The sequence below is a fragment of the Melanaphis sacchari genome, unplaced genomic scaffold, assembly GCF_002803265.2.
Source record: "Melanaphis sacchari strain LSU unplaced genomic scaffold, SCAv2.0 Contig1_pilon_pilon, whole genome shotgun sequence".
NCBI classification, from domain to species: Eukaryota; Metazoa; Arthropoda; class Insecta; order Hemiptera; family Aphididae; genus Melanaphis; species Melanaphis sacchari.
Window position 1 is genome coordinate 7,461,342 of NW_020270976.1, and position 19,007 is coordinate 7,480,348.

At 29.1% G+C, this 19,007-nt stretch overlaps 2 protein-coding genes across 2 annotated transcripts in view; one reads left to right on the plus strand and one right to left on the minus strand.

Moving 5' to 3' along the window:
- The first annotated feature begins 955 nt into the window (after nt 1–955).
- LOC112593341 (structural maintenance of chromosomes protein 5) lies at nt 956–10,469 on the plus strand. Its single transcript, XM_025337729.1, has 20 exons — nt 956–1,152; nt 1,784–1,925; nt 2,694–2,849; nt 2,921–3,050; nt 3,120–3,243; nt 3,908–4,025; nt 4,444–4,572; nt 4,637–4,829; nt 4,907–5,032; nt 5,149–5,309; nt 5,388–5,599; nt 5,901–6,064; nt 6,145–6,277; nt 8,043–8,289; nt 8,357–8,533; nt 8,606–8,842; nt 8,944–9,171; nt 9,247–9,429; nt 9,512–9,604; nt 10,298–10,469. Exons 1-20 carry the CDS (start codon nt 1,034–1,036, stop codon nt 10,358–10,360), a joined length of 3,135 nt encoding a protein of 1,044 aa, XP_025193514.1. The 5' UTR covers nt 956–1,033; the 3' UTR covers nt 10,361–10,469.
- A 2,833-nt stretch (nt 10,470–13,302) lies between these two features.
- The window catches only part of LOC112593085 (zinc finger protein castor homolog 1), an 85,046-nt gene continuing 79,341 nt past the window's right edge, over nt 13,303–19,007 (minus strand). The window contains 5 exon segments of the mRNA XM_025337344.1: nt 13,303–13,935; nt 14,618–14,706; nt 14,790–15,189; nt 15,982–16,176; nt 16,405–16,543. Coding sequence (XP_025193129.1) covers nt 13,661–13,935; nt 14,618–14,706; nt 14,790–15,189; nt 15,982–16,176; nt 16,405–16,543 — 1,098 coding nt within the window. The 3' untranslated portion in view covers nt 13,303–13,660.

Here is a 19,007-nt window from a genome sequence, read left to right on the forward strand (position 1 = left end):
TTTCCCTCTCGACGCCCGTCGGCCACGACTCCCTCCAAAATCTAAGGCTCTAGCGTACACCTATACAGCATACAATGTACATAATATTGTATACATTTTTCATTAATATATTATATTTATCATAATTTATCTATAATTCTCAACAGAGTCGCGATTTTTATTAAAACCTTACTTGCTTTACTAGCGGACCACCAGTCGATAACAGGACACAGATAAAATAGCTATCGTCATGTCAAATGTCTATTTTTAATACATAATATAATATAGCTAAGGTTTATGATGTATTGTCACGTTTAAGGTGTTTGTTTCTATCATGACGAAATGGATACACTTTGTTTAACGTTTTGTTAATCGTTATTTATTAAATAAATAATAAATATTAAATGCGTCGTGCACCGGCTCGGTCATAATATACAAAGGTCGAGTAGTCGTCGAGAAATAATTTTCATATTACCGTATGTAGCGACACTGGTTTGCCAATTCGCGCCATTCACCTTAATCAATTCGTCAGAACGTTGGATCTTCCTTTTTAATTTTTAAGCAAACCGGCCGCTAAATTGCAGAATGCAGACTTGACAACTTTGTATGGACTATGGAGGTGGACGAGAGATGATGTTACTTATATCGATTATTGGGTATATACTTCAAAGCGTTTAGCGATTCACGAGAATTTTAAATTTGTTTTGATCGTAATCGAATCGTGATTTAACTTATTCTTTTATGAACACCTATCTTCTGACAATGCTGTTTTGTTTTTCGTATTAGTTTTAATAGTTTTTACACGTTTTTGGAAAATATCGAAAATAATACAATATGATTGTTTTTTGATGAAAACTTACTTTTACAAATAATTATGGTTTTGTGCTTAACTTTTTGTTTAGACGTGATTTAGATTTAATTTTTTTTTTCTTTAATTGTTATTAGTGATTTTGTATTGTATTTTTGCATTCGACAAGTATTTTACTATTTTTTATTAGTACGTCAAGTGTTAAATATTTATTCTTCCGTATTTTTCTATTAATTAATCATTACAATGGAAAACATCGCATCAACTTCCCAAAATGGCGATGATTCAAGAGTTGCAATCAAAAAACGCAAAGTTGATCACAAAGTCGAAGGTTCGATTGTTAAAGTGGTACTTAAGAATTTCATGTAAGTTGGTTTTTACATCCATAAAACCCATAAAAATGATAATTTAGTTATGATTTTATGAACTATTGAATTTATCTTAGTTGTAAATTATCAGAAACTTAAAATATCATTTTTTATGTAGATATACATATTTATTTTAGATTTTTATTATATAAATTATTAGTAATAGTCTCGTGTAGATTCAATTTTTTGCTAGTATCTTCTTATCCTTATTTAATTTAACTATAAATTATATAATAATACAATTTTATTGTAGGCATCAAGTTGATTTCTAAAATTACTCATAATTTACTATTTACCGCTTAACTACATGTAATTCAATTCCATTGTTTCATGTCTACCTAATACAAATTAACAGTTATTTTACACACATTTCTATATTATTTACAAGTAATATAGAAGTAATTCTTTTATTTAGTATTAAAAGATTTCAAAATTGTTAATTGTTGTAATGTAGGTATTTATGTAATTTGACTTGGTTTCTATTATGTTTAGTTAAGAGTTGTACTATTATATAAGTACTTAATATCCATTTCCAACAAATATATGAATTTTTTTTTTGAAGAACTCTAAAGTATTTTTTTTAAGTTATTATCTAATTAGTCAAAGATATTTATATTTAATTTTGTAGGACTTTTACTGATGTTGTGTATACTCCACATTCAAAACTGAATTTAATAATTGGACCCAATGGATCTGGAAAATCGTCGATTGTTACAGCTCTCATACTGGGATTTGGTGGTAATCCAAAGGACATTAATAGAGGAGACAAAGTTAGTATAATTTTAGTTACATCATAAAATATCATCAGAAAATTTTATACTTATATGTAATACTTCAATTAATAACACAGGTGTAATTAGGTACCAGAGAAGCAAAGTAATTGCTGCCTTCTCCTACAAATACTTATTTTCTCTCTAAGTTCAATATGAATAAAACTGTAGCTATAATATTAATTAGGGAATGATTAAAAATAATATTTGGTTTTATTTAATATTTTAGAATTTATCTGTTGTATCTATCAATTATCACCATAATTTTCATTTTATAAAACTGATTCATTCCAATCATTAATGTGTAAATTTCATTCAAATTGTTTGAATGATGGTAGTAATTAAGAATTGATGATCGTTAACTTAAAATGTTGGAGTAATAAGTTATCATTATACACTAGAGTTAAGACTTTTATACTCTAATACATTTTTAAATTTGCATTTAAAGCCTATACTTACACTTGTAATAAAAATATCCATAACAAATTAGTAAATTTAATTTTTATAAAATGTACTCAGTAAATATTTGTCAATACGTAACATAATCATAATTTAATTAAAACATTTTAACTGGCTCAAGAAAAATATTTATCTTTGTTCGTTATTTACATCTTAAACTCCAAACTATATATTTAAAATCATAAATATGTAAAGAAAAATTATTATTTCATTATATAAGAAAAAAATAAACAAGAGTGATCATCAAAACATACCTTTTAATTTGGATTGTCATTATATTTATCTATTATATGTATAAATTACTTGTAGGTTAGTCAATTTGTAAAACTAGGTAAATCTGCAGCAGAGATTTCTATAGAACTTTATAAGAGATCAGATCAAAATGTGAATTTAAAAAGGACAATATATGCCAGCAATGATACTTGTAACTATTATGTCAACAATGCCTTAGTCACAAAAAAAAAAGTAAATATTAAAAAATATTGTACTATTGTATAATGTTAATAAATGTTGTCATTTTTTTCTTCTATTTTTAGTACACTGATGTTGTTGAGAGCTTTAATATAAAAGTGCATAACTTATGTCAGTTTTTACCACAAGACAGATTAGAAGATTTTTCAAAATTAGATTCTAAAGGTTTATTGATTAATGCTTTACAAAGTATTGGTAAGTTTTTAACATGTTGTAAGGTTTGATAAATGCCTTTTGTTTAGTTCTTTTATTATGTTAATATAGAAAATAAAGACTTATTGAACAATTTCGAAAAGTTAAAATCTCTTGCTAGTAGCATGACTACATATGATGTCGATAAAAAGAATTTACAAGATAGAATTAAATCAGAGGTTGCTGTAAATCTAAAGTAAGCATGTATCCTTTAAGGGGTTGAAAGTAGTAAACTGTCTTTTTTACTATATATGCAACATAGATATTTAGATTGGTTCTATTACTAATGAACTAATTGATCTAGTAAAGTGTATGTTGCATGAGAAAGTATGCAGCTCATGCATCCAAATAAGAATATAATGTATTTTGCTGTGTTAATTATATAGGCTATATTTTATTCACTATAAAGTAACTGATGTATGCACTATGCATAAAGCTGGAAGTAAATTAAACTGTTTTTTAATGGGAATATGCGAGAATCAAAACATTCAGGTGTCGTATGCATTTCTTATGACAAGTGCTCTGTAAAAAAGAATTTATCTAAAGATTTACATTTTTTGTAATCTATTTCAGTTAAACTTTATCATATTTTTGATTTTTTTTTCAAGAAATAAATTTAAATATCTTTTTAGCTTTTAATTTTGTGATTTAACAATTTTTTAATTGAGTAGATAAAATCAAAAATATGAGAAAAAATTCAAATTTTTTTTTCAGAATTCTTATCATATTACTAGAACAATTATTGTCTTAAAACAGAACATATAAATTTTATGTTGAACCAGAAAGACAGAAAAAAATTGCTTTCAATCCTCTTAATATCATTCGCTTATATTTTCAATATTAACATTTTTCATTTATAGGCTAGAAACAATTGTCAGTACATTCACCGAAAAAAAATCATTAGAAGAACAATTATTAGTTGTGATACAGAAGAGATGTTGGACCTTATATGTATTGGCTTGGCAACAGATTTCTGGTGTATGTATATATTATTGTATTTAGTACACAAAATTATGTATAGTGAGGCCCACTTAGTAAGAATTTCATTATAATTTTAACTATTTATAAAATTATTGAAAATGTTATGATATTAATCTAAAAAATTATATTTTTAATCAACACTAATTACAAAATATATGTCATTATGAATACGTTAATTAATTTTTTTTTTTTGGAGTAATGTGTTGATTATAGATGAAATAATGGTCTTGGGCATGATTATCCAAGTGTTAAAATGTGTAGATCTGTCACTTACACTAAAAAAAATATAAAACTGTGTACTGAACGTATTAAAAATTAAATATCAAACATATTATTTTTTTGAATGATATGAATCAATATTATTAAAAGTAAAAAACTTTTATATTGTATTCATCCTCATATTTTTTGTTCATAGGAAAAAAAAAAATTTGAAGAATCAAAGAAGCATAATAATGTTGCCTTGAGTCTTATCAATCAACAAAGAGAAAAAATAAAAAATAAAAAATTAGGGGAAAATAATTTGAAAAATGTCATTCTTCAGAATGTAATTAACTAAATCTACCTAAATAACATTCTGGATAATTTAAGAAAATATTTGTTTCGTTTAGGCAAATGCAGTAATTAAGTTAGTAGAAAAACTTAATAATCAAGTCGGAGCTGTTGAATGCCATTTATCTGATATAAATGAATTTAAAAAAAATGTTAAAAAAAGGTCAATAAAAGTTGAAGACCTTACAGAGTCCATATCATCTATAGAAGAGAAGTTACAGAGTATAAAAAATGAAACATTAAATGTTGAAGGTAAAATTAAATTCTTAAATATCTCATTATTCATTTTTTGTTTTTGATATTAAAATGAGTAATTATATCTTATCTAGAGTGTAAAATGGAACTTACCGAAATAAATAAAAACATCAAAAATATTGAATTAAATATTTATCCTATGAGGAGTAACTTAGAGAGTGTTAAAAACAAATTGAAAGGTCTAACTGAAAAAATGTATGGTTAGTATTTTCATGCTATTTAAATAAAAATAATGTGCTGTATTAGTTTCATGTAATAGTTGCTGTATTTAAATATTTATTTAATTTTTATTGAATTATTTATATTTTATATTAAGCTATCGATCAAGAACTTGAACGTGAAAAAAGAAAAGAAGATGGCAAAAATCAATTACTGCAAAGAAAGTTTCCAGAAATATGGAAAGCAATAAAATGGCTAAGAAACTGTGACAAGTTAACAATTTTTCGTGGACAAGTATTTGAACCATTATTCACTCAGGTATTTTGTATTAAAAAAAATATTTTATTATTTATTTAGTTTTTAGTTATGTGTTTATACACTTAATAATAATTATAGATTGAACTTCATGACCAAAAAAATGCTAAGTATATAGAAAACATTATCAATTATCGTGATATGATTGCATTTGTTTTTGAGTATGGAGAAGATATGACAATATTTAATAAAATAGTAAAACAAGAACATTGGAAAAAAATAAATTCAATCTCAGCTCCTCCTGCCCATATTAACATTAATGAGCTACCAAATTATGATATAAATAGTTTAAGGTAAGCAATTAAAATAGGTACCTACTTAATAAAACAATGATAGTTTTAAATGAAACATTTATACTAAAAAAGTCTTGCCAACATTATAAAGTTATATATTAATTATCAAATAATTTACATAATCTGCGTTAAGATATAAAATTTAATAGCTTAAAAATATAATGAATTTAAAAAAAGTTGTTTCCCATTCTGTTATATAAATTTTATTATAATTTATTATTTATAAAATTGTTATTAATTCAAACTTTGATATTATGATTTATTTGTATTCAAACTTAGTATGTTTTTATGTTTGAAACAGACAATTTGGATTCTATACGTATGCATTAGATATGATACAAGCTCCATCTGTTATACGGAGATATCTAGCTAAAAATTATGACATGCAAAATATACCTATTGGTTCCAAGGAAGTTATTAATAATCTGCAGAGGTTACCCAGTAATATTGGGTTCTTTTTTGCAGGTAATACAACAAGATTGAAATTGAAATATTTATTATTATTAATTATATTTTTATATTATGTTATTTAATTTTATTTACAGGTAACGATCAAGTTCATATAAAAACTTCAAACTATACAGGAGAAAAAATCACACGACAAACACAAATATCAAATGAGTCACAATTTTTGCTATTTTCTGTAGACTCAAATTTGATTAAATCGCTTACTGTCAAGTAAATTGTTATTGTGATTTTATAATTCTTACTTATAAGTAGTGCTTAGAGATTAATGACATTTTCATTTTTTTTTTTTTTTTTTTTTGGAATCTCTTAGATAATGTTTTCCTAGCTTAAATATATTATTAAGAAAATTAGAAATGAAATGATAAAATTATCATAACATCAATCTAAATGACTTATTTTAATTTTGCATTTTTATAGCTCTTTGTAATTTTGGACTATTTTTAACCAATTTATACTTATTTAAACAAAACCAATTTTCTTGTGATCCATGCACAACTGTTGGGTTAAAATATAAATAAAATTAAATTAATCAACTGATAAAAATATTAATAATTTTTTTCATGAAAATAGGAATGAACTACTAATTTTACTGTATTATTATTTATTATTCAATGTAGACATTTGATTTATAAAGTTTATTAATAAAAGTATATTTTATTTTTTTATATTTGTTTAAATTAAATTTTTATAGGGCAGTTTTTAATATTTCTAATGAGTTTTTAACAATAAATTATTATATTTTAACAATTATTTAAAAATGAAGTATATGAAAAAAAATAATAATATTTATACAATAATTTAAAAATAATAATTCAAAAGACAAAATAAAATAAATTATGATAACAATCAATAGCAGCTGGTATACACAAAGTGATTCATAATATGTTACAGCCATTTTAGCATATAAATATAATTAACTGATAAAAATGTTTATTACAAAAGTGTTTTTATTTAAATTAATCTAAAATGATTAGCAATTTTTATATTTAGTTTTTTAACGATATTTTAAGGCGTTGTTTTGGGGACAATTTAAGAAATTTAAATTGGAACCTATACTTATTTTGCAACTATAATATGAAGAATTATTTTAAAAGTATTTTAATCTGTAAAAATTGATATTCAAATGAGTAGCCTTTTAAGACTTTTCAGTTTGGATGAGAGGAGTAGAGTGGTACAAGGATACCATGCAAAATGTTGGTTTTAGTTTTTATTTATCTGATATTTTATGTGTGGTTTATTTAAAGTTTAGTTGAGCGAAGTAGTAGATCAACATTTTATGTGGTACCACTTGACTCCTTTCATAAAAACTCTTAAGCTACTTCCGGAATATTATTTTTTAAGCATTAAAATACTTTGAAAAAAAGTTCTTCACATTTAGGATTGCAAAAAAAATGTTGGTTCCCATTTGAATTTTTTAAGTTGATCTATAAGACCTCACCATTTGTTAAATGATATAAAAATGACTTGTAATTTAAAATATTTCTGACTAAAAAGCTTTTATTTAAAAATTCATCTATGATAAATATTTTATATTTATATGATAAAATGTCTGTGACATAAATGTAGTATTGCCTTGTACAGAAATTATAGTTAAAATAAAAATAGAGATGAATTATATAAATAGATTTTTTATGAGTATCTTTGGTTAGGTAATAATAATAACTTGATATTATTTTTGTTCTCAACACATGCATTATATTTTTGAAAAACGCCAAAATATGTATGATAATTCAAAATATATAAATATTATTATGCAAAATATATAAAATCAAATTTGATCCAATAACTCATTAGGCTCATATTTAAATTTGTATCTTACCTAGTTATCTTTTTAATTAATCAATATAAATATGCAAATACAACAGTTTCAGATCTTAATTATTAGTGTTCTAAATTGTAGTTTCATATCTATCATGATATTTTTTAAATAAATTTATTTGTTTTCATCAACATTTTGTCAATGTGAATTTTTCAGGAAAGAAGAAGTTAGAGTAAATTGTGAACATTTTGAAAAACAACAAATTGAATTAAATAATCAGCTCAGAATCACTGAAGACAGTCGTCAGCCTTTTATTGCTAGGAAAAAAGAAATACAAGGAAATTTTATGAAATTTCAAAATAGACAACAAGCTTATGATAAAATAATAAAAGATGTGGAGTTTAAAAAATGTGAACTTAAAACAGAAAAAGAAATGTTGATTAAATTATCAAGCCAAAATTTGGTTTGTTTATTATATGTTATTAAATATTAATCATTCATTAGTTTATTAATTGGTTTTGTATTGTTAGCAATTAATCAATAAGTATTTTGATTCAATGAATGGAGTTATTGAGACGATGGACAATTATTCAATAAGCATAAATGATTTGATTGCTTCAACTTCTATTGTTAGAAATTGTTGCGTTGATATGAAAGAAGAAAACAAAGTTTTAAAGCAATTAAAAAAACTCTATGAAACTAACTTGGTATATATATTTGTGAATTCAAAATGTTTGTTTAGTTAATTGAATATTTTATAACTTGCATCTTATTCTTAGAACAATTTCAATGTTTACCTGAAGTACATACAAAAGTTGGAATCAGAATTCAAGAAAATATTAGATGTTGCTTTACATTGGTCTAGAGGATTGTCTCCATATGATAAAACTTTATTTTTAACCATGAAGAGAAAATTAGACGCTATAGAACAGGAAGACATTGACGATTTAGATGAATTAATTGTTGAGAAAAAAGCCAAACTCAACTGCCTTCACACTGATCAAAATGCTCCTCAAGTAAATTGAAAACAAATGCTAAATTTTTATTTTTATAAAAATAATAATGTATAACAATAATAAATAGACATAAATTATATTTTTTATTGATTATATTATAGTTAATAACAGAATACAAGGAACGTAAAATAAAAATAAAAAATCTAGAAAAGACATTGGAAAATTTAAATCAGAGTGCTCATACCAAAGAATATGAAATTGAAAGATTATACTCTGAATGGTTTCCAAAAATACAAGAACTTAAAAATTTATTATGTGTTAATTTCCAAAAGTTTCTCTTATCGTTTGGTTGTAGTGGTGTAATTGAATTAGACGTTGGTGTGACGAGGGTAAATATTCTATAGTTTCTATTCCTATTAGCAATGAATTTAATTTATGAGTTAAATCCAAATTACGGTTTATAGTACGATTTTCAAGCATATGGGCTATTGATAAAGGTGCAATTTCGGAATGATATTCCTTCGTTGAGACTATTAGACGCCAAATGCCAAAGTGGTGGTGAACGTGCACTGACAACAGCGATATTTTTGTTGTGTCTCCAAGAAGTTACACATTTTCCATTTAGAATTGTTGATGAAATTAATCAGGTTTGTTGATTATTAAAATTAAACATTTATGATAATATTCAATGTTAGATAACTATTTAATGACATACAATTATATTTTTAGGGCATGGATAAAGTCTATGAAAGGAAATTGATGGAATTGTTCATGGAGTTATTTGAAGATAGGCACAATCAGTATTTTGTAGTTACACCAAAGGTCTGTTAAATGTATTCGTATAAAGAAGGGGGATTTTTTTCTATAAAATCTTGAAAGTTTTTATTTTATTTTAATGGTTAAAGCAGAACTTCACTATTAAGTTATGTTTTTAAGTGTTAATTTGTTTTTTGAACATATTGCAGCCAAACAATTTATTATAAAACAATCTCAAATAATTGCATATTTTATGTCCTTGTGATGAAAATGTGTGGGTATCTTCTGTATTGAATCTACCAATATAGGTTTTTCAATATTTGTTTTATTATTGAATATAATCCGAATATTTGTATCATATCATTGCAAAATAATCCTTTATTAATTAATTATCTTAAATCAAATGACATTAGTGATGAAAATTAATTCTGGTGTCATGTAGATTGTGTTAAATTTAATGATTTAAATCATTTGTATAATAATAATAATTAATGTGATATGTATATATTAAAATTAAAATTTTTTAATTTTTCAACTTAAAATTTACTAAGATAATAATAATACATAATATACATTAAGTAATATAATACCAAGTGTGCGTTCTTGGAATTATAATTTATTTTTTGGTAAATATTATACAATATTATCATATCTAAATATTATTGTCAGTTGAATATTAGTTTAAACAAACGCTAAATATTGTAAGCAGTAATTGAAACAAATCATATTGATTTAATAATTTTTATTTTCTAATTTCAGTTGATCACGAATCTCACATTTAAAAATACTACAGTGGATATTATATTTTGTATCGATAAATAAAGAATTGAACATGACCATTGGAAACTTTTTTTTATCCTATCACTTAAACGAATGACTCAATATTATATCAAATTTTGTAAGTTCTTTTACTATTAAATATTAAGATTATTCAAATTTTTTTTTTAATCATCTAAATTTTATGTTATTTATAATTTTTGAGTTATTGTTTATATTCATGTTTCATATTCATATTCATAAATTATTTAAGACTTAAATATTTAAGAAAATATGTATAACTATTTTAAATGCATATCATTATACATGAATAGGTATTAAAAAAATACATTATTAAATAATTTTGGTTTGTTTGTGTTTTTTTTTTATTATTATTATTAATTCACAAATTTATTATACACCAACTCATAAAAATCATACTTAATATCTACCGTCTATATAATATCTAAAAAAAATATAATAATAATTATAATAATAAACAAAGATTGTACAATTAAATATTTGTAATCAACTCACGTCATAATGATTATCTAAAATCAAATATACAAAAAAAAAAAACTGATAATAATGTGTTAAGGCACTAATTAACCCATAATAGTATATAAATATTTATATTCAAATGAATTATTTAATTGTTTTATTATAAATACACAATATATTATTTATTATTAATAAATAAATTATAACTATATAAAAATCTAAACACAGTATCTAGTTGAAAAAAATATTTGTATATATATATATATATATATATATATACATACATATATATATATGGCAGCCGTGAAAATCAATACGAATGTATACCGAAAAAATTCTATCACAATACTTGTTTAAAAAAAAAAAAAATCAAATTCATTATCGCATAGGTGTTATGTACCGCCGTGTCCGCGATGGCATAATATTATCATGTTATGGTTTTTTATTTTATTACTTTTTTTTTTTTCATTAAATTTCATCCGTTTTTTTCGCGCTCTCGTCGTTTAAAATGTTTATCCTCTCCGATGAAATCCCCAGCGATCATCCTCCAGCTGTGCGATCAGGACGGTATTAACTGACGGCTGGGAATGATAGGTCACCGACCGCGTAAAAAATACATTTAATACGAAACACATTCGTCGGAAAGGCGGCAGTAAAAACATCATGATGTGGCGCGTGTTTGGCTTTAACCGGGCAACAGAGTGGTTTACGTGGGTACCCAATAACCGTATGCGTATAGATGTGGGTGTACCAAATACGCTGGAAACGGATCACAAATTAACGTTTTCGCCAAATTTCTAGTCCCGGAGCCTACGACAACGGGGTCTGCGCGCCCGTGATCCCTTCCCCCCACTTGTCGCCACTCGCCCAACATCACAAGAGCGACGTACCAATGGAAATAAAACGCTTTATTATGATATTGGCGATTTTTTTATATTGTTTACATGTCACGATGTCCTACATTATAATATTATTACGATGACGGTGGCAGACAATACAATGTCGTGTCTGAACCTGTACAATAACCCAACACAACGATAGTATCGAACACCGCAATATAATGTTGTTTTATTTATGACGGACTACGCGAGCCACCTATGACATTATAATGTTAAGTGTATGAATTATAACAGATAGTAATATTATATTATTTCGATGTCTTAAAGTTTTAGTCGTTTTAGAATAGTTTTACCGTGATAAAATATGATAATAATATGTAGATCGCTCGCACGACGTGTATTTGTTGGCCCGTTCGCGCACACGTTTTTTGTAACCAATAATTATAGTATATTATTAATTATTAATCTATATAAAGAATATATATATTATGTATATATATTAAAACATTTTATGTACAGCGTTTGGAGGGGGGAGGGTTGTGTTTGTACAAATAATAATAATAATGAATCAATATCACAAAAGAAAAAAAAATTAATGAAACCGCCAAACGAGGTGGGAGGAACCGTTTCCAAAAATAAGTTACACGATTCAAAATATAATAATAATAGGTAAAGTGTATATTAAAATATAATATGTACTTACATTAATAATATTACAAAACGAGAACTTGGTCTGTTAAAAGATGATTAGGTAATAATAAAATTAAAATTAAAATAATAATTATAATAATAATAATAATAATAATAATAATAATAATAGAAATAATAAGCGAGACTAGTTTTAGAAAAAAAAAAAAATAATAATAATAATAATAAAGATAGTGATCGACTCGGAGTCTTAAAAAAAAAAAAAAAAAAATGTATTTATCTATATATACATAGCTATATTATATAATTATTGGCGTATAAGTGACCATACGGAGGTCTATTATACGTCGTGTGACCGGGTTAAACGACGAGACGGGTACATATACCGTGGTTATAATAGTCTCTGGTTGTGTGTGTGTGTGTGTGGGAGTGTGGCGAGAGGGTGGCGGCCACCTCTGTACACGAGACATGGTCGCGCAGAACATCGAAAAAGATGTGACTTGCTATACAAATATACGATTGAGCGTTTACACCAATAATGATGGTAATATCATACCTGTACGGCGTACACACACATGACATATTATTATTATTAATATTATATACATCGTGAGCGCATATAAAGGTAATACTAGGTAAACACGGTATGATATATACAATAAATTATAATAATATATTATTTAAACATTATTTCCCCCCCCTCTCTCTCTACTTATATACAACAATATTATGGGTAATAATGGTACGTAACATAATAATATGATAATATACACAACAATATCGACACTGTTCCGCGTATATGATACATAATATATACGTATATAGGTACACCCTGTATATGTGTATGTGTGTGTATACAAAATAAACGATTAGACCAAAACGAAAAAAGAATTATACATCGCGAAAATATACTTAAAATTCGATTACCTACTACATAATATTACTATATATTATACGTTAACGTTATTATTACATCCATCTCGTAGTATATAATAGTACCTATACACGTATATAAACACATATATATATATAAATCGTAACAATATATATATATTTTTTTTTTAACAACGAATTCATTATTATATAATTGGTATCATCGCGTTTTTGACGTACATACCTATAACATACTATACAATACATTGAAATCGACGAGCGTACATGATAATAAATAATAATATATATATATATATTATATATATATCGTAATGTTTAAATCATAGGCGTGTATGTCTATATAGGAACTGATATATACATAATATAGACAGAAAGAGAGAGAGAGAGACCGGGAGGGCGAGAGAGAGAGGGAGAGAGAGAGACGCGGCGTGCAGATCTGCGTATAGGTATACGCGTAGTCGACGGCGCCGGAGACGGAGACGGATCACTCCATGTGCCGATACTTGTGAGCAGTCATCTGGGAAAGGCCGAGCACGGCGTACTGGCAGCTCAAGCAGTGGTAGTGCGTCTGCTTGCCAGAGTGCACGCAACCGCCGGGCTGGCCGCACGCCTGCGCCGGGGTGAACTTCTCGAAGCCCGCGGCCATGATGGAGTCGAGCTTCTGGTGCTGGCGACGGTGGGCCACCACTTTGTTGGTGTCGGTGCACACGAACTCGCACTTGAGACAGTGGAAGTGCGACGCCTTGTTCTGGCCGGAACCTGTGTGCGGGTTAGAAAAACGGGTTAAAAAAAAAAATAAAAAAATGTAAAGTCATGCAACGATAACGATAAACGGGACACCGATGGCGGGGGATGGCGTGGGTGGTTAAGCGCGCGCGATAACTAACGCGAGGTGGCACGCGCGGCGGGTCCACGGAAGTCGGAGGGGGACGCGAATCGCCGAGCGGTTGGGGGGGGATTTCTTTTAAACGTCCGAAGACCCGTTTCAGTTGGTTTTTCGAGACATTCCGATCGGTTTCTTACGTAAACGTTAAGTTTTCTACTACCCCACGTCTCTCGGACGCGTCCAGTACCCGTTCCACACACTCGCGTTAAAATTTGAATATTGTATGGGAATGCATCGAATCACAAAAATACGATTACAAACTGCGATTTTGAGAAACCAGAGTGTTTCTCGATTGAACGTTAAATAATCGTGTAAGTATAATATTATCGTACACGCGTGTGTAGGTACTGTTGTCGAAGTGTTAATATTTTTTTCCGTAATATTAATTGAGCTTATATACGGTTTTTCTTTATCAGCGCCTATTAGTTAAATCGATATACCTATATCGATTCTAAAAATTCTGTCGGTCGAGAAAAGTTTCTGTTTACGTATGGGGGACATTGTTTTACGCGGCGAAAGTCGATTATTATGGACACGGTCAGAAGGTGTACTCACTTATGGCAGAGATGTAAGTGCACTCAGATCGCCCGCACGACACGTTGGCCCTGTACTGCTGGAAGTCGCCTCCCATCAGAGTATCGAGTCTGCGGAAACAAAAAAAAAAAAAAAAACAATGGTCAGATATACTCTATGTACATTATAATTATGGTGTTTTATCTGAACGCACCTCTCGTGTCTGGCCGTGTGCTGCACGAATCTGGTCTTGTCGCAGAAACTGTAACCGCAGTCCTGGCGCATGCAGTGGAAGTGCGTCTGGTGCTCCCTGTAGCCGCAATGCGCGTAATGGCAGTCCTCGTTGAACCGAAACCGGAGGTATCCCTCGGGAACCGGTTCGTCCTTGAGGATGCGCATCGAATTTTGGACGCGCGCCTTCCTCATTTCCGGGCTCATGTCCCGCGACGGCGACACCGGCAGGTTGACGTGGTGATGCGGCGCCGCGGCCGCTGTCCCGTCGCTGCCGCCGGCCGCCTCGCCGCCCCGGTGGTGGTTCAGCAGCCCGTTGTGACCGGCCGCCGCCAACATGGTCTGGTGGTGGTTGAAGCCGGGTGGCGGCGCGAACATCAGACCTATAAAATCGGGAAAACCAACCGTTACTCGTATACCGATCATCGTGATGTCATTATCGTTTCATATAATAATATGTTGTTGTTAACGCGAGGAGTTTGCGCGGTATCGCTGGTAATAGATCGGTCGAACGCGGTCACCGTGTCCGCCGGGTTTAAATTATTATTAACACCGATTTTCACTGTCCACCGTGGAAAAACCATAAAAAATATTACACATAAAACACCACTATAGTTATATTTTTTATGCTCGCAGTCGTCTATTATTCGCATTTGGGTCATGTGGTCTATACAGACTACACATCGTGTGCTGTGTGTATGCATTAACGACGAATTCGTCTCACTCGTTCTCACTCGCTTATACTTCTTTGATGTACGCAACTTTAAACTAAATTATGAATCCGTACAATATCCGTAAAACGAATTCCCCGGCAGTGTTTATTGTACGTACTTGAATATAGCTTGTACAAAAGGCCGCGTGACCATAATTTTTAGAACGAATTTAAGTAAGACTATAAAATCACGATTTGAGAATGCAGCGCGTAATGATTTATGTCACATCGCGGTACATTTGTTGGTAGATTTATAACACAGCTTGAGATTTTTAAAGGTTTTTGGACCAGAAAACGATTGGCAGCGGTTTGCGCGTTATTTATATATATATATATATGCTGAATTCGAAAGGCGATACAAAAAAAAAAATTAACCATCACGCTGGCCGATCATATTATGATGTCAATTTTTTTTCTTTTTATTGTTTTGACGAAAACGGTTTGTGTGGTGAAGTGTACTTACTTGTCGGCGACGAGTACATGGCTTGAATGGCGTGCGGCATGAAAGGCAACCCTTGGGACGTCATCAGAGATGCAAACTGTTGGTTTGCCATAGCGGCAGCCATGGCTGCACCGAATCCCGGTGGATACGGCGAGTGCGGCATGCCGCCGGCGGCCGATGAGTTGCTATCGTTCGAAATCGGCATCATCGTCAGTGCTGCAGGAAATATCACGAAAAGAATAATTATTATATTGTTAATTGCTGTTATCTCGGTAAATAGAACCGTTTTGAGTTTTTAAAATACAACTAATGAAATTCAAGTGGATTAGAAAAGTTTACGGTCAGGAGATATGTACGTATTATTTATGGAATTTTGGTCGACCGGGTAAATCATTTTTTGGGCGAAATATTCAACACTAATTATTGTAAAATAACGTTTCTTACCGGGTGGATGCTGTGCAATTTCTTCGGTGTCGTCGTTGTTGTTATTGTTGATGTTCTCTGTTTTTTGCATGAAAGTCGGTAAGGCGCCCGGTGTGTGTTTGATGATGTGCGGCTTGAGTTTGTCCAATTCTGAGAAAGCCTTGAAAAAACCAAAGATAAATAGATTTTAATAAAGTTAATAATATTGATATTATAATTTATAATAATTCATTGATGCCGCTGCTCGCGGACGCGGACTTGTTTGTTAATGATATATTATCTGCGTCTGGCGATCACGGATATATTATGTATAACGGATGGGACGACGAAGACGCGAAAAAATACCGAACATTTTTGGTTTCTACAGTGCACGTTTCCAATTTGTTATTGCAGCAATTAATTCAATTCTATATACATTTGTACGTGTTTTTATTGCATAGTATATATTATACGAACACATACAATTATAATTTATTATTATTATTCGTACAACGTCTTTAAATGCATATATTTTTTTTTATCTTAAAACAAGATAAACGTGGGCGTGAACGATGTGCTTTAGTTAATTTTTTGCGCATCATCGGGTGGCGGTTAGATTTTCCAGGTAAACGAACTGAATTTATATAAATACAACAATACGTACGAATAAAACAAAGCGTACAGTAATACAGAGTACTTTACCGATGTACGTCAACAGGTTGCGCCACATGTTTGTTTTACAATGACATGGTGAAGGATACTATAATATTTTATTCAAAATTAGAATCTTAGTAAATGTCTTCGAAATTTAGACCAAACCGATTATTGATTACTTTTTTTTATATTTAACTATAACGTGACGTCAGTGTAGGTTGTTTTAATTTTTTTGTCGTTAACATAAACTGATAAAATAACGAATATAATAAATAAAATATGATATAAATAAGTTCTAGACGGCTTAGGGTTTCCGTAGATAAAAAAAAAAAAAATGGATTGGCTTCGATTAATGTATATCATAAATAGTTTTCATGTCTGAAATTTGTCCAAACCATTTCGTATAAACGCATAAAGTTTTTATCGTGTGGTGTAAATATATTAACGAAAAAAAGCTTTTATTTTTATTACGATAGGTACCGCGTTTTCTATACTAAGCTTAAGGCTTTACGTTCGGTACACTGCAATAATATATTATATCGATAATAAAAATAATAACCACGCATTATCTTTGTATATTCTATAATATTATATATATATATATATATAATATACATGGCGATGACCTGCAGGTAGAGAAGCCCCTCTCGATCGTGATGTTTAATATTTTTTTTGTATCGATCATGTATACTTAATGAATACACAAATAATTTCTTTGTACCGTCATATTTTATTTCATTACAAATTATTTTTTGAAGTGCGTTATCCGCCAATCGTCGGAAATGAATGAATGCGTGGCGTACCTACATAGTGTATATGCAATATAAACGTGAATATTATTGTGCGCGATATCATCACGCCCAGGATATAAAGTTATTATTTTTATTAATATTGTTGCACCGATGTCAGTGCAAAAAAAATAACAACGGAACGAAAAGACAAAACGAAAAAAAAATTGAAGGTCATATTGGTAATATTATATAGTACTCATGTACATTATATTGAAATAATTATATTTATGGTCTGCATTTACGCGGCTCATGATTTTGTATTAAAATTATTATTTATTAAACGCACGCATTGGGCGTACTATAGGTCCTTGTTGTCAAGAACTATCGATCGTCACAAATGTATATATTATATTATACAAATAGATTTACGAAAATAATTAAAATTGATAAATTGACAATACTGAAAAAATAAACCGACCTCTAACCACGTTTTTCGTTTATACGTCACGTATAGATATATAGGTAAGTATTATCTGTCTAGCAGTTTTTATTTATTTTTTTAGTTTTTGTCGATTTATTCATATTTTCAACGAGCTAGTCATCGTTATACCGGCAATAACAATAAATAATATAACATGTGCATATTATAAGACCCATACAGTCCACACAGTTTTGCGCAGCAGTGGCAATACTATATTATAATACAGAGAGAAAAGTAATAAATATGTAAAATATGATACGCGTATTGAGATTTTATAAGCTGCAAAAAATCAAGTATATAACAATTATAACGACCTAGTTGCTGATAGTTTCTTGGGTTTTTCAATGACAATTTATATGGTTTTTACTTTTCTGCAGACGACTTGACAGATTTAACAACAACAAACTCGGTCGAAACATGTTAATATTATTACTATTGAACGCTGCAGGTAGTCTGCTCGCATATATATTTATTAATGTGACGCAAAGCAATACGAAACGAATAATTTAGCGTTAAAATAAAAGTATACTAACACCGTCCGGGTGGCTGGCGGATAGCAATCAAACGTCGGGAGGGGCCGTCCAGAGTAAGTTCGAGTATTAAAATCGACCGGTTTTCGTTCGGATATCGTTAGAGTGAGAAACCCTATAGTCTCTTTCTACTGCACGTAGTGTAATAAACATATTAATATTAGTTAAAATTATAATTTATTATTATTCGTGTTATTTTATATTACATAGGTACAGGTGTGGGAGCGAGCGAGTGGAATATAAAAGTTC

Bases quoted from the DNA above. Each gene is read 5' to 3' on its own strand.
- LOC112593341 (XM_025337729.1), top strand. From the start codon at position 1,034: ATGGAAAACATCGCATCAACTTCCCAAAATGGCGATGATTCAAGAGTT. The intron at 4,573-4,636 runs GTAATTAACTAA...TGTTTCGTTTAG, and splicing joins AAAATGTCATTCTTCAGAAT to GCAAATGCAGTAATTAAGTT. The intron at 5,600-5,900 runs GTAAGCAATTAA...TGTTTGAAACAG, and splicing joins TATGATATAAATAGTTTAAG to ACAATTTGGATTCTATACGT.